The sequence below is a fragment of the Caretta caretta genome, chromosome 13, assembly GCF_965140235.1.
Source record: "Caretta caretta isolate rCarCar2 chromosome 13, rCarCar1.hap1, whole genome shotgun sequence".
NCBI classification, from domain to species: Eukaryota; Metazoa; Chordata; order Testudines; family Cheloniidae; genus Caretta; species Caretta caretta.
Genome location: NC_134218.1, coordinates 16,202,003 through 16,223,366, shown reverse-complemented (window position 1 = coordinate 16,223,366; position 21,364 = coordinate 16,202,003). Strand labels below are relative to the sequence as shown.

At 41.3% G+C, this 21,364-nt stretch overlaps 1 protein-coding gene and 1 long non-coding RNA gene across 2 annotated transcripts in view; one reads left to right on the top strand and one right to left on the bottom strand.

Annotated features, from left to right (window-relative positions):
* PARD6B (par-6 family cell polarity regulator beta) overlaps positions 1–20,032 on the top strand; it is a 39,334-nt gene extending 19,302 nt beyond the window's left edge. The window contains exon 3 of the mRNA XM_048820093.2: positions 14,999–20,032. Within this exon, the coding sequence (XP_048676050.1) occupies positions 14,999–15,825 (827 nt within the window). The 3' untranslated portion in view covers positions 15,826–20,032. The remainder of the gene's footprint in view (positions 1–14,998) is intronic.
* LOC125622239 (uncharacterized) overlaps positions 1–21,364 on the bottom strand; it is a 60,270-nt gene that overhangs the window by 30,447 nt on the left and 8,459 nt on the right. The gene's annotated exons all lie outside the window — the stretch shown is intronic.

The following is a 21,364-nucleotide window of genomic DNA, read 5'->3' as shown; positions in this document are numbered from 1 at the left end:
CCGCAACCTGAAGCAAATACTCACCAACAACCACATACCACACAACAGAACCACTAACCCAGGAACTTATCCTTGCAACAAAGCCCGTTGCCAATTGTGCCCACATATCTATTCAGGGGACACCATCACAGGGCCTAATAACATCAGCCACACTATCAGAGGCTCGTTCACCTGCACATCCACCAATGTGATATATGCCATCATGTGCCAGCAATGCCCCTCTGCCATGTACATTGGTCAAACTGGACAGTCTCTACGTAAAAGAATAAATGGACACAAATCAGATGTCAAGAATTATAACATTCATAAACCAGTCGGAGAACACTTCAATCTCTCTGGTCACGCAATCACAGACATGATAAAACAAAAAAACTTCAAATCCAGACTCCAGCGAGAAACTGCTGAATTGGAATTCATTTGCAAATTGGATACTATTAATTTAGGCTTAAATAGAGACTGGGAGTGGCTAAGTCATTATGCAAGGTAGCCTGTTTCCTCTTGTTTTTTCCAACCCCCCCCCTCCAGATGTTCTGGTTTAACTTAGATTTAAACTTGGAGAGTGGTCAGTTTTGATGAGCTATTACCAGCAGGAGAGTGAGTTTGTGTGTGTATGGGGGTGGGGGGGATGTGAGAAAACCTGGATTTATGCAGGAAGTAGCCCGACTTGATTATGTAAAGAGTTGTCACTTTGGATGGGCTAGCACCAGCAGGAGAGTGAATTTGTGTGGGGGGGTGGAGGGTGAGAAAACCTGGATTTGTGCTGGAAATGGCCCACCTGATGATCACTTTAGATAAGCTATTACCAGCAGGACAGTGGGATGGGAGGAGGTATTGTTTCATATTCTCTGTGTGTATATATAAAGTCTGCTGCAGTTTCCACAGTATACATCTGATGAAGTGAGCTGTAGCTCACGAAAGCTCATGCTCAAATAAATTGGTTAGTCTCTAAGGTGCTACAAGTACTCCTTTTCTTTTTGCGAATACAGACTAACACGGCTGTTACTCTGAAACATGACTAAAACTAAATCCCTTGCCCCAGCTAACATTTTCTTAATAAAACAGGTTCTAATGTCCAAGGCTGTGTAACCTATTGTTTATACCTACAATAGTTTCTCCCTTACCTACAGTAATTGTGCAGCTATCACTTAAATCAGTATCAGTTGAAAATCAACACGTGAACTTTCAGCCTAAAATTAAACTCCAGAAAAATGGCATTTATAATCAGATTTTTAACTTTAGTGCTGTAGCGAATTCTTATGGTGCTATGTGGTGCTCTTGTTTGGATTAACCATCTCTGGAAAAAGATAGACACTTCTCCAGGTACTTTTTCTAGGGGTATGATTTTTTTTAAAAATGGTCTTAATTGATGTCAAAGCTTCAGAAAAAATACATGGTGATATTTAAAAGTTTACAAACTTCTGGTTTACAACCATGTATGCAGAGTGGATAAAATCTATTTTAAAAAATGTTTAAATGATTTTCTTTTTAAAAATAAACCTGTTTTAAAATGAAATTTGAATTTAATACAAAATATAAGGCCTAAACTTATTGTAATCTCTTTCATTTAAATAAAAATAAATATGCTGAATCCATGAGCCTCTATCAAAAATGAAGTGAATTAAAGGCTGTGTTTCTATATAAAGATCTTTTCCTATGTAAAGAAAGATTATTCTAACTTTTGAGGTCAAGCTTTGTAAATATGGCATGATAGGTCAGCTGAAGTAACTTGTCTTAGGGTACATCTAAACTAGAAACACTACAGCGGCACAGCCGTAGTACTACAACTGAGCCTCTGTAGCACTGTGTAGTAGAGACACTTACTACAGCAACAGAAGTAGTTCTTAGAGGTGTAGCTAGGGTCAACAGAAGTTTTCCATTGACCGAGCAAAGTCTACACATTGGGATTTAAGTTGGCTTAACTACGTCGCACAGGGAGTGCAATTTTTGGTAGCCCTGAGCATTGTAGTTAAGCCAACTTAACTTTGTAGGGTAGACGATCCCTTTAGGAGACTCTCATTTTTAAGAGACTTAGATGAGTAGGAACTTAAACTCTAGTCACTTTCACTTAGACATATTTGATATTCCTGGGGGACTTCTGCATTACTGTGTTATACCAATAAAATAAAAACCAGCAGGATCTTATTAAAGGGAAAAAGGCAAAATACCACATTTATTGTGAATACAGAAAGAATCCTAGTAAGCAGTTAGTTCTAGTTATAACATTCCATTCAATCTCATATTTACATACACACACACACAGGTTCTGCAAGGTTGTTATCATAGTTACCAGCCTTAGAGTTGCTCATGCCAAGCCACTGGCCAGGTGGCCTGGACATGAGGAGGGAGCAGGGCCTTGTCAGATGCTCATCTGATGCTCCTGGAAGTTGGTTTGCAGAATCAGACCCCAAAGTTCTCACTTTTTAGAGTCTATTTTTATAGGAATTTCTTCCTATGCCAGTCTATGGGAATTGCTTCATCATGCTGTTGCTGAATCAATCGCAGATAGCACATTCCTGACGGCTCCAAGATGTTATCTTGTTCTTTGGTTCTCCCATTCTTGAGGCTGTTGGGTGGATTCCAGTCTGCCCTCCGGGGGGTCCTCTGGTTAATTCCACTTGACGCCTTCTTCAGCCGATGGACACTGGATTCTTAGGCTGGCACCTCCCTGATCATTCATTTATTATCCACACCAAGCATCCATCCACATACATCCTCTATCTCTATTTTAATCACAATTGTTAATACAACAAAAGGGCGGGGAGTCTCTGGGTGCTGTTTCTGTTCTTAGAGTATTGCTTTGAGTCTCTCTCTCTGTGAATTGCTTTGAGAACAGACTCTGTCTTAGAATGTACTAACACAGTTAGCAGCTTGCAAGTTTCACACATAGAGGGAGAGAAACAGTACCAAAAACCAAGAGACCTCTTAATTAGTAATACCCTGGAATTTGAACTATGGGGAATCAAACTCATTTGTGATTTTAATACAGAACTTCTTTAATATGATCCAACAACTGCGCATGCGCAGAATTCATGGCCCCCCATGGATTTCTTTGCTTCTCCACAGAAAAATGACTTCTGATGGGGGGAAGCAAAGGAAAGCTGCAAAAGCGGTCACACGGCCCTCCCTGTGGCGCAGGCAGGTCGGTTCAGGCGCCTGGGGCAGCCGGTAGAGACATAAACTACTGCATGGACAGGAGGGGCAGTCATGCGTTTGAGGCAGAGAGAGACACTCTGTCCTCTCCCGCTATTGCGGCATGCTTGGCATGAAGGGGCGTGGCTTTGGGGTGTTTCTGGGGAGGTAGGTGTGTCCCCTCAGGTAGAGCAAAATGTAGCAGCCTGCCTGACTTTTTTTTGGAGATGGTAGCCCATATAAATTGTGAGTTTGAGTCCCCAGCCCTCGCTTGCTCTTCAGTTGCCTATGATGTAATACTGAGCATATGGCTGCATATATTTGTTGACTAATAACCGAAGTAAAGGGTCAATACTCGTTACATTACTATTAAACAGAGCGTGTTTGGGGGATTTCCTCCAGTGCTCCCCACATCCATTCTTCACCCATTGTATTGTAGTTTAAATAAATTACCAAAATAATTGAAACCAGTGTGATTATATTGCATTATTTTAACAAATAAAATATGCAGAATTTTAAAATATTGTGCACAGAATTTTTTAGTTTTTGGTGCAGAATTCCTCCAGGAGTAATTTGAAAGTTTTCCCAGGCAGACCTGAAATCAGTTTAATTCAGTTAATCCTGTTTTAATAAATCATTTTGTATTAAATGTGAAACATGTTTTGATAAGAGGTGTTTAGGAATCCAAAACACTTAAGGTTGTTTTGTTTAATAATAAAAACTGCTTATTGTTTTGTTTTAATTTAATTCCATTTACTATCCTAATGCAGCTTGACAATCATGAGCAAAAGTTAATTATCTAGTAAATAAGTAATGTATTAACCGTTTTCTAACTTACTAAAATATGCAATTGAGAATCTAAAAACATTAAGCTATATAATTGCTTAAATATATGTAGTTATAGAACTCCTTCCTAAATAGCAAAAAGATATACCAAATTTAATGTAAGTCAACATGTTTTTTAATGGTTATATCAACAGAGTGCACTTTTTTTTTTAGAAAATAACTGAAGCAGAAATGGAAGCCTATGGAAGTTCTTGCCTCTACTGTCCTGGAAGGTAGTCGTTCTAGTGGACGTTACCTGGTTCAGGAAAGAGGCCAAGCTTGTTGCTCTGTCCTTTCTCCCTATTTAACTTTCACCAAGATACAGTGCTATTTAGAACATGCCCAGTCTCCTTCCGAAGGACCTGTCAGTTTTGTGTGTGATGTTTGCTGGCCTCTTAATTTAATGGGGACCTTTCTATTCAAGAAAACTGGCAACCTAACCTGTAGGCTCTCCATAAGGATTGGGAGCACCTAAGTTTGTAATAATCTGATGATTCAGAGCTTGCTAGTTTTTTAGATGATCAAAGCTCATGCTCCCTGAGTGACCAATGTCCAGAAGGATAAGTAAAATTGATTATAGATTTTTTTTGTAACATTCAGAATGATTACTTAAGGCCAGAATTTTCAAAACCTTAAGACCACAATTGCTGTGATTGTGTGCAAATGGCCACTTTTAATCAATTGTTCAAGTATGTAAATTCACAGTATTGTGAGCCCAAACCCTAAAAATCCAAACCTTGATTTTACCCCCTTTCCTTTTTTGGGCTGAAAATAGTCAGCATTTTATCCATTATTTACTGATTTTCAACTAACACGTGCTCGTATTCCAGATGAATATTGTTGACTTTATGCTACAGCTGTTTGACGTTATAAAGCTGAAGATCTCTGTGTAGCTCACAAGGTTGTCTCTTTCCCCAGTAGAAGTTGGTCCAGTAAAAGATACTGCTTTACCTACCTTATCTCTCTAAAATCCTGGAGCCAACAGAGCTACAATAATGCTGCAAATGAGTTTATAACATTTTATTTAATGAAAACTTAAAATTCTTGATTCCTAGGACTGCGCAATACCAAATTGAGTTCTCAAGGATGTCTGATATGGTGGGTGGACAAATTGGACTGAGACTGACAAGCCCATCTTAACTTTGATCTCTGTGGACCTTCCCATCACCTCTCTGCCCCTGTTGAATGTGTAATCATTGGCTTACACATTCAGTTTAAAGTTACACGCTTTGCACCTTGCACCCTGAACTTAAAAGTGCAGTTGTGGACTTTGAATGTACTGGCCCTAGATTACATTTTCAGATATATAACACATTTAATTTTCCTAACTTTGCATCAATTTTTTGCATAATTTTTTTCTTACTCTGAGCAGAAGAAATTAAGTATCCACAGCAATCTGAACTCTGCCATGTTGCATATTTATTATTTAAGGTGCATATACAATGCTTAATTTGTGCCAGGGCTGAGCCCCAGCACCTCTAGACTTGGCAGTTCATAGCCCCAACACCTCTGGGCTTGTTGCATCAGTTATAAATATAAAAAAAAAAAATGCTTGAGCCTCAGCACCTCTTTCATGACAAATTAAGCACTGTGCATATTTAACATAGTAATTAGAAGTATTGGAAGTGACTCCATAGTTAGTGTTGCTTTTGAGGTTTGTATTTACAGTGAACTAAAATCATCTTTCACATTTGAGCAGTTGAATTTAGTCACCAAATTTCATGCAAACTCTTCAGGAAGCAAATGGATTTTCTGTAACTTTTTTTGTCAAAGGTTACAACAAAGATTTAGCACAGGGAACACTTAAAAATGAGTCCTTATTGATAGTCAACCTAAGTTTTTTAAAAATTTGGCCCCAATTCTTGCTTTTTTTTTTTTTTTTTTCGTTCTCTAAGTAAAGAACCACAATAGCTCCAAACTTCTCTAACAGGCTGCTTTTTAAATTTTAAATAAAACAAAGTGAATCTTGTTATAACCTAACTAAACTCCCTGAAATGTAGCCAATGGAATTACTCCACTGAATGCATCCGAGGAAGTGAGCTGTAGCTCACGAAAGCTTATGCTCAAATAAATTTGTTAGTCTAAGGTGCCACAAGTCCTCCTTTTCTTTTTGCGAATACAGACTAACACGCTGCTACTCTGAAACCTGGAATTGTCAAGTTCTTCTAGTTCCTTCCCATTTTTTACACTTCCCAGTTTTTTTTCTTGCTGTGTTAGCTGTGTTGCTTTAACTCTTACCACTCCTGATCTTGGGAAGTTGGGGAGGCAGTGAGGGGGGGAGGGAGAGGAAGAAGCCATAGCATGGGAGGACACTCCCCAGAGCATTGCTGATTTAAATTCTTGGCATACCTCAAGCAGCAGCACCACAAAAATATTTTCTTTGCACTTGAAGCAGTGGCATATGTGGGACTATCCATGGTGGTCCTACCATAGCTCCCTCAGCTCTTCAGGGAGCAATAGCATGGAGGCTGGCATTGGCAGGGTTGAGTAAGTGGTGATCGGAGGGGTGAGTGGATATTTTGGGGAGACACCAGTGGGAGTTATATAGGAGTCCAGATAAAGGCAAGAAGTAGTATTCGATGTAGTATGGAAGTATTGATTTAACTAGAGACTTCCTTAGATTTGTAGTGTCTCGATTGATTGAAAATGCTCTTGAGCAGCCTTAATGTAAATTAGTTTTCTTTGTGTAGTATAAAATAGTGCATGTTTAAGGGGGTATATTTAGTTACCATAGCAGCTAACTTTAAATTTCCTAGCTCTCTTGTTCACTTAAATTCTCAACCTTACATTGCATTGACCAGTTATTGTTAAATATTTAACATTTATATTACCTTGACTCTATATGAAGCCATGTTAGATAATCAACTGGTAAGATTTATATATTTCTTTTCCCTTGTCTAAAACATGCACTGTTAAATTTCATTGCATTATTTCACAAAACTATAGGCCACAGATTTACTGTGTCTCCAATAGGCCTGCAGTAGAGGGCTTTAAATGGGATGCATAGTATTTATGGGTAACCAAGAGGATACTTCAGGTCTTGTCTCACTTAATTTAAAGGCATTTTGTCGATAATTTTTGAATGTGCAAAGCTTGTGACATTGTAAATCATTTTGTTTAGTACACTGAAGGTCCATCTGTGCCTTTGATATTTCTTTGTCTGGGGCACTTAGTATTTTCCAACTGTTACATTCCAGAACCCCTTTTTTCAGACCATCATTATTACGTTTTGTATTTCCCGCTTTCAAACAACCACTTTAATGTTTACATTTTTTAGTATTTAAATTTGAAAGAAATTAGTTAGGTTAACTATTTAGAATTTGCCATCTTGGTTACTGAACTCGGTATTTAGATTTCCAAAGCACATTGTAGTATCTTGCACTACTGTGGTTCCTTTGCAGCTATTAATGTTCTAAGTAAACACAATCAGTACAGTTCACTTTTTAAGGGGTGAGGAAGATGTTTGCTAGTTTACTCTGACATGTTTTTCTGGTACGTGTATCTTATGAATCCCATATATGGAGCATTGCAGTGCACTACATATTTTTTTAGTTCATCCAATTTACTTTCAAAGTCCCATGCAGAAACTTCATAAAGTCTGCTCAAATTTTACCGAAATTATGGATATACTCTTTTCATGTACTGTTTGGATTAATATTTATCCTTTGAACCCTTCTGACTATATGGCATAATTGATAATTAGGGCACCAACAGCGTGTACAAAGAAATTCTAGCTCCCTGGATCAAAGTCCCAGAAGGTCATATGCTTAGCCCTGGTCTACACTAGGACTTTAGGTCGAATTTAGCAGCGTTAAATCGATGTAAACCTGCACCCGTCCACACAATGAAGCCCATTATTTCGACTTAAAGGGCTCTTAAAATCGATTTCCTTACTCCACCCCTGACAAGTGGATTAGCGCTTAAATCAACGTTGCCGGCTCGAATTTGGGGTACTGTGGACACAATTCGATGGTATTGGCCTCCGGGAGCTATCCCAGAGTGCTCCATTATGACTGCTCTCGACAGCATTCTCAACTCAGATGCACTGGCCAGGTAGACAGGAAAAGAACCGCGAACTTTTGAATCTCATTTCCTGTTTGGCCAGCGTGGCAAGCTGCAGGTGACCATGCAGAGCTCATCAGCACAGGTGACCATGATGGAGTCCCAGAATCGCAAAAGAGCTCCAGCATGGACCGAACGGGAGGTACGGGATCTGATCGCTGTTTGGGGAGAGGAATCCGTGCTATCAGAACTCCGTTCCAGTTTTCGAAATGCCAAAACCTTTGTGAAAATCTCCCAGGGCATGAAGGACAGAGGCCATAACAGGGACCCAAAGCAGTGCCGCGTGAAACTGAAGGAGCTGAGGCAAGCCTACCAGAAAACCAGAGAGGCGAACGGCCGCTCTGGGTCAGAACCCCAAACGTGCCGCTTCTATGATGAGCTGCATGCCATTTTAGGGGGTTCAGCCACCACTACCCCAGCCGTGTTGTTTGACTCCTTCAATGGAGATGGAGGCAATACGGAAGCAGGTTTTGGGGACGAAGAAGATAGCTCACAGCAAGCAAGCGGAGAAACCGGTTTTCCCGACAGCCAGGAACTGTTTCTCACCCTAGACCTGGAGCCAGTACCCCCCGAACCCACCCAAGGCTGCCTCCTGGACCCAGCAGGCAGAGTAGGGACCTCTGGTGAGTGTACCTTTTAAAATACTATACATGGTTTAAAAGCAAGCATGTGAAAGGATTACTTTGCCCTGGCATTTGCGGTTCTCCTAGATGTAGTCCTAAAGCCTTTGCAAAAGGTTTCTGGGGAGGGCAGCCTTATTGCATCCTTCATGGTAGGACACTTTACCACTCCAGGCCAGTAACACGTACTCGGGAATCATTGTAGAACAAAGCATTGCAGTGTATGTTTGCTGGCATTCAAACAACATCCGTTCTTTATCTCTCTGTGTTATCTTCAGGAGAGTGAGATCTAATTCATGGTCACCTGGTTGAAATAGAGTGCTTTTCTTCAGGGGACACTCAGAGGAGCCCATTCCTGCTGGGCTGTTTGCCTGTGGCTAAACAGAAATGTTCCCCGCTGTTAGCCACAGGGAGGGGGGAAGGTTGAGGGGGTAGTCACGCGGTGGGAGGAGGCAAAATGCGACCTTGTAACGAAAGCACATGTGCTATGTATGTAATGTTAACAGCAAGGTTTACCCTGAAAGAGTGTAGCCACTGTTTTATAAAATGTGTCTTTTTAAATACCGCTGTCCCTTTTTTTTTCTCCACCAGCTGCATGTGTTTCAATGATCACAGGATCTTCTCCTTCCCAGAGGCTAGTGAAGCTTAGAAAGAAAAAAAAATGCACTCGCGATGAAATGTTCTCCGAGCTCATGCTGTCCTCCCACACTGACAGAGCACAGACGAATGCGTGGAGGCAAATAATGTCAGAGTGCAGGAAAGCACAAAATGACCGGGAGGAGAGGTGGCGGGCTGAAGAGAGTAAGTGGCGGGCTGAAGACAGGGCTGAAGCTCAAATGTGGCGGCAGCGTGATGAGAGGAGGCAGGATTCAATGCTGAGGCTGCTGCAGGACCAAACCAGTATGCTCCAGTGTATGGTTGAGCTGCAGCAAAGGCAGCTCGAGCACAGACTGCCACTGCTGCCCCTCTGTAACCAACCGCCCTCCTCCCCAAGTTCCATAGCCTCCACACCCAGACGCCCAAGAACGCGGTGGGGGGGCCTCCGGCCAACCAGCCACTCCACCACAGAGGATTGCCCAAAAAAAAAAAAGGCTGTCATTCAATAAATTTTAAAGTTGTAAACTTTTAAAGTGCTGTGCTTAAAGTGCTGTGTGGCATTTTCCTTCCCTCCTCCACCACCCCTCCTGGGCTACCTTGGTAGTCATCCCCCTATTTGTGTGATGAATGAATAAAGAATGCATGAATGTGAAGCAACAATGACTTTATTGCCTCTGCAAGCGGTGATTGAAGGGAGGAGGGGCGGGTGGTTAGCTTACAGGGAAGTAGAGTGAACCAAGGGACGGGGGGTTTCATCAAGGAGAAACAAACAGAACTTTCACACCGTAGCCTGGCCAGTCATGAAACTGGTTTTCAAAGCTTCTCTGATGCGTACCGCGCCCTCCTGTGCTCTTCTAACCGCCCTGGTGTCTGCTGGTGTCGCGTAACCAGCAGCCAGGCGATTTGCCTCAACCTCCCACCCCGCCATAAACGTCTCCCCCTTACTCTCACAGATATTGTGGAGCACACAGCAAGCAGTAATAACAGTGGGAATATTGGTTTCGCTGAGGTCTAAGCGAGTCAGTAAACTGCGCCAGCGCGCCTTTAAACGTCCAAATGCACATTCTACCACCATTCTGCACTTGCTCAGCCTGTAGTTGAACAGCTCCTGACTACTGTCCAGGCTGCCTGTGTACGGCTTCATGAGCCATGGCATTAAGGGGTAGGCTGGGTCCCCAAGGATAACTATAGGCATTTCAACATCCCCAACAGTTATTTTCTGGTCTGGGAATAAAGTCCCTTCCTGCAGCTTTTGAAACAGACCAGAGTTCCTGAAGATGCGAGCATCATGCACCTTTCCTGGCCATCCCACGTTAATGTTGGTGAAACGTCCCTTGTGATCCACCAGAGCTTGCAGCACTATCGAAAAGTACCCCTTGCGGTTTATGTACTCGGCGGCTTGGTGCTCCGGTGCCAAGATAGGGATATGGGTTCCGTCTATAGCCCCACCACAGTTAGGGAATCCCATTGCAGCAAAGCCACCCACTATGACCTGCACATTTCCCAGGGTCACTACCCTTGATATCAGCAGATCTTTGATTGCGTGGGCTACTTGCATCACAGCAGCCCCCACAGTAGATTTGCCCACTCCAAATTGATTCCCAACTGACCGGTAGCTGTCTGGCGTTGCAAGCTTCCACAGGGCTATCGCCACTCGCTTCTCAACTGTGAGGGCTGCTCTCATCTTGGTATTCATGCGCCTCAGGGCAGGGGAAAGCAAGTCACAAAGTTCCATGAAAGTGCCCTTACGCATGCGAAAGTTTTGCAGCCACTGGGAAGCGTCCCAGACCTGCAACACTATGCAGTCCCACCAGTCTGTGCTTATTTCCCGAGCCCAGAATCGGCGTTCCACAGCATGAACCTGCCCCATTAGCACCATGATGCATGCATTGGCAGGGCCCATGCTTTCAGAGAAATCTGTGTCCATGTCCTGATCACTCACGTGACCGCGCTGACGTCGCCTCCTCGCCTGGTATCGCTTTGCCAGGTTCTGGTGCTGCATATACTGCTGGATAATGTGTGTGGTGTTTAATGTGCTCCTAATTGCCAAAGTGAGCTGAGCGGCCTCCATGCTTGCCTTGGTATGGCGTCCGCACAGAAAAAAGGCGCGGAACGATTGTCTGCCGTTGCTCTGACGGAGGGAGGGGCGACTGACGACACGGCTTACAGGGTTGGCTTCAGGGAGCTAAAATCAACAAAAGGGGTGCCTGTACATCAAGGAGTATTTCAGGCAGGACTTCACGGAGGGTTCCAATAAGAAATGGTGCACCTAAGTTAGCGTTCTTATTGGAACAAGGAGGTTAGCCTGGCCTCTGATTGATACATGGCTAGATTTACCTCGCTGCACCTTCTCTGTGAGTGACTGCAGTGTGACCTAGAGGAATGAGTCCCCTAGACAGGGGAGGGGGGGAAGCAAATGAGTACAAAACAAATCTGGTCTATTTCTTGTTTTGATCCACTCCATCTATCTTTTACATCTTTGGCTGGCAGCAGACGGTGCAGAAGGACTGCATGCCATCCACATCTCATGGCTGCTCGGCAGAAGATGGTACAGTACGACTGCTAGCCATCCCCATCTCTTGCCTGCCTGGCAGAAGATGGTACAGTACGACTGCTAGCAGTCCGTATCGCCTGCCCGCTCACCATAAGACGGTTCAATAGGACTGACTGCAGGACTAAAGAGAATGACCTGGTCAAGTCACTCCAAATTTAGTCCCTGCGCCCATGTCTGCCCAGCCGCTCCCAGGCGACGTGGCCAGGAGCACCTCGGACACAACGAGGACGACTACCAATCGTATTGCACCGTCTGCTGCCAGAAGGCAATGGGTTGCTGCTACTGTGCAGCAAAGCCGTACTGCGTCTGCCAGCACCCAGGAGACATAGGGTGACAGTTACCTGAGCGGGCTCCATGCTTGCCGTGGTATGGCGTCTGCACAGGTAACTCAGGAAAAAAGGCGCGAAATGATTGTCTGCCCTTGCTTTCACGGAGGGAGGGAGGGAACGGGGGCCTGACGATACGTACCCAGAACCACCCGCGACAATGTTTTAGCCCCATCAGAGTGCTCCATTGTGACTGCTCTGGACAGCACTCTCAGATGTCCGATTGTTTGCCGTTGCTCTGATGCCGGGAGGGGCGCTTACAGGGTTGGCTTCAGGGAGCTAAAATCAACAAAGGGGGTGGCTTTACATCTAGGAGTATTTCAGGCAGGACTTCACGGAGGGTTCCAATAAGAAATCGTGCACCTAAGTTATTGTTCTTATTGGAACAAGAAGGTTAGCCTGGCCTCTGATACATGGCTAGATTTACCTCGCTGCACCTTCTCTGTGAGTGACTGCAGTGTGATCTAGAAGAATGAGTCCCCTAGACAGGGGAGGGGGGGAAGCAAATGAGTACAAAACAAATCTGGTCTATTTCTTGTTTTGATCCACTCCATCTATCTTTTACATCTTTGGCTGGCAGCAGACGGTGCAGAAGGACTGCATGCCATCCACATCTCATGGCTGCTCGGCAGAAGATGGTACAGTACGACTGCTAGCCATCCCCATCTCTTGCCTGCCTGGCAGAAGATGGTACAGTACGACTGCTAGCAGTCCGTATCGCCTGCCCGCTCACCATAAGACGGTTCAATAGGACTGACTGCAGGCAGGACTAAAGAGAATGACCTGGTCAAGTCACTCCAAATTTAGTCCCTGCACCCATGTCTGCCCAGGCGCTCCCAGCCAACGTGGCCAGGAGCACCTCGGACATGACGATGACGGCTACCAGTCGTACTGTACCGTCTGCTGCCACAAGGCAAGGGGTTGCTGCTACTGTGTAGCAATGCCGTACCGCGTCTGCCAGCACCCAGGAGACATAGGGTGACGGTTATCTGAGCGGGCTCCATGCTTGCCGTGATATGGCGTCTGCACAGGTAACTCAGGAAAAAAGGCGCGAAATGATTGTCTGCCCTTGCTTTCACGGACGTAGGGAGGGAGGGAACGGGGGCCTGACGATATGTACCCAGAACCACCCGCGACAATGTTTTAGCCCCATCAGGCATTGGGATCTCAACCCAGAATTCCAATGGGCAGCGGAGACTGCGGGAACTGTGGGATAGCTACCCACAGTGCAATGCTCCGGAAGTCGACTCTAGCCTCGGTACTGTGGAAGCGCTCCGCCGAGTTAATGCACTTAGAGCATTTTCTGTGGGGACACACACACTCGAATATATAAAACCGATTTCTAAAAAACCGACTTCTATAAATTCAACCTTATTCCGTAGTGTAGACATACCCTAAGTGGAAAAGCAATGTAGTGGTGTCAGTTTTTCTATAAAGGGAATACAATGTTTGTATTTAAGATGAGGCAAAACTATAGCATAACACTGAAGAAGTCCTAATGTTAATTCAAGTAAGCCTAGTGAAATAAAATTGTTGTGAAATATCAAAACATTTATTGAGAATTATGCTGCGCAAAGATTTAACCATAGAAGTTGTCTTTGAAATGCATATTTAGCAACGTTTAAAGTTGGAGGAAAATGGGTGAGGTAATATGTTTCACTTCATTCACCTTGTGTGTCTAATATCCTGGGACCAACATGGCTATAAGAACACTGCATTTGTATTTCTGAACTAACAAGTAATTTTAGAGTGTTCTATAGCTAGCTAATTTTCTTTTCCATAAAAAACAGTTGGTGCATCTTATGCTTTGTAGGCTTCCCCCATCCAAAAAACCAACAAGAACAACAAACAAAAAGAAAAGGAATACTTGTGGCACCTTAGAGACTAACCAATTTATTTGAGCATAAGCTTTCATAAGTTGCATCCAATGAAGTGAGCTGTAGCTCATGAAAGCTTATGCTCAAATAAATTGGTTAGTCTCTAAGGTGCCACAAGTACTCCTTTTCTTTTTGCGAATCAGACTGACACGGCTGTTACTCTGGAAAAAAAACAAAAAAAACCTCTTGAGCAAATATAAACTATTCAGACACTTTTGTCACTCCAAATTATGGAAAAACAACTAGGAGTCCTTGTGGTACCTTAGAGATTAAGTCGTTGTTTTTACTGATACAGACTAACACGGCTACCCCTCTGAAACCAAATTATGGAAGTTATAGTATTGGCTACATCACTTGCCTTAAGTATTTCCTGCTGTGCAGGGTCTGTTTTTAGTTTATTACCAGCGATTTTTACCTACACCATGTAGGAGCAGGGGACAGCATTGTGTGGAATGAACTAAACTTTCTGGAGATTGAATCCAGGTCAATTGGCTAGCATCCAGATACTTGACAATAAAAGGGAAAGCAGCCAGTGAACCCTTTTCATGCTTTCTGTTCCAGTGAACTGAAACTTAGGGGGAAGGGAGAAATTTTAATAAATGGAATCACTTTCTGTATAAGAATTTTAGGGGTGTGTGTGTGTGTGTGTGTGGAGAGAGAGACTCTGACTATTTTTGATAAACATCTTGTTTTAAAACAGCTGGATTCTCATTCTTGCCTCCTCCAATACACTATTAATTTTGCTTAATTTTTTTGAAATACTTACAATAGCTTTTTTCTTTGGTGATTGTAAAGTGAAGTGACTTTAAATCAAGATAGTTTATTTTGTTAATGTTAGAATAATTACCTCCCTGACAGAGAAAATTGTTGCTGGTACAGAATGCTGAGAACTTTTTACTAGACATTTTGCACCTTGTCAGCCTAAAACTTTCTTTACTGACAGCCATGCTATGCAGAACAGAGTAGTTCACACTGTACTAATTACCAACATATGCTGTCTTTTTACAGAAGATGCAGACTACAGTGCCTTTGGTACAGATACTATGACAAGGAAGAAAAATGTCTTATCAAATGTGTTGCGTCCGGATAACCACAGAAAGAAACCACATATTGTCATTAGCATGCCGCAAGACTTCAGACCAGTGTCATCTATTATTGATGTGGACATTCTCCCAGAAACCCATCGCAGGGTGCGACTTTACAAATATGGAACTGACAAACCACTTGGATTCTATATACGGGATGGCTCTAGTGTCAGAGTAACACCACATGGATTGGAGAAAGTACCTGGGATTTTCATATCCAGGCTTGTTCCTGGAGGCCTGGCTCAAAGCACAGGCTTACTGGCAGTTAATGATGAAGTACTGGAGGTAAATGGCATAGAAGTCTCAGGGAAGAGCCTTGATCAAGTTACAGACATGATGATTGCAAATAGCCGTAACCTGATCATTACAGTGAGACCAGCAAATCAGAGAAACAATGTTGTTAGGAACAGTAGGACTTCTGGGAGCTCAGGTCAATCTACTGATACTAGTCTTCCAGGTTACACACCACACAGTGTGCAGAACTTCCATCCAGAAGAAGATGACAGTGATGAAGAAGACATCATTATTGAGGATAATGGTGAGCCACAGCAGATTCCAAAAGCTGTCCCTACCAGTGAGAGTCTGGAATCATTAACACAAATTGAACTCCTTCATGAGTCAACACAAAATGGTTTCATTCCTTTTAGTGAAGTAAACTTATGCCATTCAGCAGGCAACATTAACATGGAGTATGAAATACACGATCCAGACAAAAAGTCCTTAGAAGATGGGACAATTATAACATTATGAAACTGCCTCAATGGTGTATTTTACATTAACTGAAGATGCCATACAACTTTTAATTTTGCTTGATGTATAATGCAATTTATACCTCTCAACCTACCAGTCTTTAAGACCTGCAAACAAATGTAAGGAAAAACAGTAAATGCAGGAAGCTTAAAATTATGTGGGCTGATTAATGTCAGTTTTATAATTCTGTAATTCCATGTAAATATTTTGTAAGGATAGAAGGTAGATGACCCTGGCTGTGATGGGATGGCGGTAAAATGAAGGATAGTTGAGAGGTATTGACCGCATGTTTACTTCCAGAGGTACTTATACTACTGGTTTTAAAGAGTAAATTTCCATTACCATGTGAGGTGGATCAGATAGTGAAGCTGCATGTCTAATCTGAATTTATGGTCATGTGAGTTTACCCCTTAATGACACAATTAACAATGATCTTAAAATTCTAATGTGAAAGTCTTACTCCTCCTCCTCTTGTACCTTGAGGACCAGTTCTCTTCTCTTAGTTTACAGTATTGTATAAGGTGGTTGTTTTATGCTAGGCTTAGTCACTAATTGTAGTAAATTACATTAGATAAATGTCTAAAGAAATCAAATACAAAATTAATAGGATGAAAATAACATTTTACCTGATTACCATTTCATGCTCCAAAAATGGTCATGTTAAAAGATATAAAGATTCTTACAAATGGGAGGAGAGTTATTTGAAGTTGATGATAATGAACAGTTCTGTCTTAACTATAAAAAAAAAAAATTATTATCCAGCACAACTTATATCACTTGATTTTTAAAAAAAAACCCACAACTTTAGGCTTTGTAAAACTAACTTGCAAACTTATGCTGTTACCACTTCAGAATTTATAATGAACTAAATTATAAATGCTGGGGTTTTTTTAATATACCACCCTTGGTAGGGTATCTTCTTTGAATATTACAAAACTGCTATAGGCAAAAAACAAAAATATTGAAAACTAAAATCCTGATGCTGCAAACTCTTAAGCAGGAGTGTAAATTGACTCTCATGAATAGCTGAATAGTTCATTGACTTCAGTAGAACTACTCATGTGGTTTGCTTGCAGCATCAAGGGCTAAAATTGTGTTTGTATTTAAGAAATAAATTTAAGACATAAAATTGTCTTCAAAACAAAATTAGTTCACTGCTAATAATGAAAATCTATTAACTTTTAATACATTAACACAGTTAACTTTTTATACATACAAGCTAAAATTTTGAAAAATAGCCTTCTGAAGGTGGAATTTTCAGGTGTTCCAAAGTTCCTTCATACTGCAAGCCCAGATAGAAATAGCCTGGTTGAAGTATTTCAGCCTTCCTGACTTGTGAAAATTCAGTCTAATGGAAAGTGGTGTTAGACCAGGCTACATTTGCAATTTCCTTATCAATTTTGTATTTATCTCAGTAAGGATGTAGCTTCTTAGTAGAACACATTTCTGTAAGATGTGAAATTTACAGTTAGGAAACGAACCTCTTGAGGTTCTTTCCAGCCCTAATTTCTATGATTTCTAAAGAAAAAAAACAAAACATGCACTTAACAGTTTGACTTTAAATGGGAATAAAAGTAAGAATTAGCAACAGGTACTCCTGCAGAAATTCTCCACCAAAAAAATAAAAATTCTGCATATTTTACTTATCAAAATAACATACTATCATGCCAGTTTCAGTTATTTTGGTAATTTATTTCAAAATACTTGTCAGCAAGTATGTCTAACAATATAGACAACAAAAAAGGGTTCAGGAAATGTTTTTTTGACAGATTCCTTACCATGAGTATTAATACAGAACTTTGAGTAATTGATTTAAAGTACAATATGAAAGTGTATTTCAATGCCCCCAGGCCTCTGCACTGTTGATGAGGGATGTCAGGGGTAATGGAGGAGCTATGGCAAGGGAGTAATTGCTGGGAAGGAGTCTGGGAACAAACCTGGAGGGTTGTTAAGTGTGGGTGGGAGAAGTATGGAACAGATTGTTTTGCAGGGAGGGGGGCGTGATTGTTAGGGAGTTGGGGAGTCTCCCTCATGCAGATGCTGGCTGACCCCTCGCCTCTCCCATTTAATCAGACACGTCTGCCCGGGTGTGTCCCTGCACCCCGATTCCCCATTCAGTCAGGCATATCTGCACATCCCCGTGTGTCCTGGCACCCTCCATCAGCCCGGCCTAGCTCACCTGTCTCCATGTGTCCCTACATGCCCACTCCCCCATCCGGCCTTGCATCCCCACTCCCCATTCAGCCAGGCATAGCTGCCCTGTCTCCTTGTGTCCCGTCACCCTCGCTCAGCCACCCCCCATCCGCATGTGGCCCTGCATCCCCACTTCCATTCAGCCCCTGGCTCAGTGCGGTCACCCCACTAGCTCCACTCCTCCTCCCTCTCCCCCATCCCATGCCTCTTCACATGGCCCTGCCAGCAGGCGCCTGTGAGGAAAACAGTTTCCCTCTCCATGGCTGGCTGCTCTAGCCTGTGAGCCTGCTGCCCTCTCCTTTTGCCACCTGGTGAGTGAAAGGTGTAATTGCAGCTTCCCTTTGCCTCCCTGTTAAAATCTGCTGGGGACATTAAGTGCAGAATTCCCCCAGGAGTAAACATATAAATTTAAAAACTGATTCTTTTTTTAAACTTATTTTTTATCCACGCTGCTCCCTTTTATTTAGGGCATGTGTCTTACTTTAAAATTGGGTTTGGTTTTTATTCCTTCAGCAATGGGACGACTTTCCTGTATCGTGTTAGTGTGCATTCACATGCCTTTTTATTTACTTGAATGTATTGTGAATAATCAAAGTGGTAAAATGCACTTGGATTAAGAGAAGAGAATGAGATCCATGGATACAGATGAAGATAAACTAGTACCACACTTTTTTTTTATGTAGAGGTGTAACGCTTTCATTCAGTGGAATTGTTTTATGGATCTAATATGGTACATTAGTAGTGTTGCAGCTTGGATGTAAAATAAGCTATTAACTTACACATGAGCCTGGCACCTGAAAACAAGTTACAAGATACTAATTTATTGCTTAAACACAAACACTTCAAGGTAGTATGCTGCTAAACTTTTGTCCATCACCTAATTTTGAAGGTTTTTTTTACTCATAGCATATGCATTTTGGGTATATATGCTGATAATAACTTAAATCTTAAAAAGGGCATATAGTATGTAAGTGCTCATGAATTTCCATCATGAAGGATTAACAAAAGTTTTTGTAATTAAAATGACAGACTGCACAATATGCACTTGCATAACACTGCAGTTACCATAAGAGAGATTTTCTAAATATCTTCTATCTGCATCATACCACTCGACAAATTATTACTAAACATTTAAAAATCACTATTCCAGGATAATCAACTTTTGAAATAAATGGTTACATTTAACTTTATATATAAAATGGTACTAGGTTCAGTATATTATTTTTAAAAGATGATACATATATTAGCCTTTTATACACTACCTCTTAAAGTTAGTTTTTTTAACAGTTAACATCTTTCAACATTTCTCCCTGTGGGAGAAGAAAATTCAAGGCTTGACTATTTTGTACTGATTTTAACTGTAAAATCTAAAATTATGCATGACTTAAAATATCAAGCTGCTGTCAATGCACATTCTTTATGTATTCAGTATCCTAATGCACATAAATTATATTTTAATCCAGATTTTATAAACTAATTTATATCCAAATTACTGCAAAATGCATTGGAATACCAAAATTCCTTTGAATAGTGTTTATATGGATGTGTACATGCACAATAAAAGCAATCTGTCCCTCTTCTCTGCTGGCAGTCTGAAAACAGATTAACCTTTTAAGTGCACCTTATGAGAAGAGAGCAAATGTTGCTGGAATTAAGGTACATTCACTTTGGATCTCTGTTATGGTATCAGTAAAAGTCAAGCTTAACTGTGAATCATGTTCTTCCACAGCCTCAATAAATTTAGGACAGTGTCCTTGTGAGCTGTCTGCAACATGTACTTTTGTGAATATTCTGTATTTTCTAATTAAATTTTACTTGCAACTTGATTTTTACGCAAATGAAAATTTGTTTAAAATGTCAAATATCAGTATTTTTCTTACAACTTTAATGTATAATGTACATTGATATCTCACTAAATGAACTTTGATTTTACAAAATCAAACTAGCTTTAGCTGTATATTAGTCTTATATTTTTACAGACTGGAATAATAAATAGATATAGAAATATATATAATTGCTTTTTTAATTACTTTGGCAAGTCAGAGAATCAAGAGAATTTGTATTGTTCTAAAACATGAAAACATGGATACATTTCAGGCACAGTTCTCAAAGGACTCTTACTGTGTACATGCTTTTCTTTACCACCAGAATATCAAGTACTTCTATAACCCTGTTAGGATGGAGAAAACTGACCAAGGTGCAAGAAGATGTCCACGTTCACTTGTTCCCTCACCTGGGCTGCTATTCCCCTCACACCTGTACAGCCCTTTAATGTGAAGACAGGGTTTCACAAGCATAACTGATGGTGAAATTTGGCTGATGGTATCTATTATTATTGATGTACAGGCTGGAAAAAACGCAATTTAACTCTTGGATTCCAGATCAAGTTTATAGACCTGGTAGTGGGAAAATACATTTCTTTACTTGGCATGGGACCTGTCTATGCAGACCCCCTTTGTTTCCAAGAGCAGTGCTAACCCAACTGCCTGGAACAAGAATTATGATGATGAAGACATTAAGCTTAGAATTCACTACATACCTAAATTAACCTTATTTTTTAAGCTTCAGAATGTTGCAATTCCTATGTACCTGAAAATTTTGGAGAATGTTTGAATTGTCAAAGTGATGGGTTTGGAGATTTTTGGGGGATGGGGTCTCTAGAGGAAGAGGTTTTTCTCATTATTGGCTGTTTATGTTTAATTGTAATTGGGATGAGTTATTTTCTGATGGTCTTGTTCTTTTAATATTTAAAACAGGGCACTTAGATGCTTTTTTTATATTTATAAACTGAAATAAGTATTTGTAAATTGAGACAAATTGTAATGCCACAATGTAACTTTTAGAACTGAAGTGCATTTTAGTGCCTAAGGCAACATCAGCATGTTGCCCATCAGAATTTTTTTTTGAGACACACACACATGGGTTTCCCTTCCTCCCCCTCCCCCCGCCTTTTTTTGTGTCAGTTGAACAGTTGTAGCTTTTGGCTCTGGGCTGTTTGGCGTAAGAGTAGAGCTGTATTTGATGCTGGTGTGATTGCTGCTGGAATAGTGTTGGGTTCTGGTGTCCACAATTTAAGAAGGATGTTAATATATTGAAAAGGGTTTGGAGAAGACGCACAAGAATTATTAAAGGATTAGAAAACATGCTTATAGTGATAGTCAGAGTTCAATCTATTTAGCTTTCCAAAGAGAAGTTTAAGGGGTGACTTGATTACACTCCATAAGTACCTACATGGGGAACAAATATTTGATAATGGGCTCTTCAATCCAGCAGAGAAGGGTATAACACAGTGGAAGTTACAGCTAGATAAATTCAGACTGGAAAGAAGGTGTACATTTTTTAATAG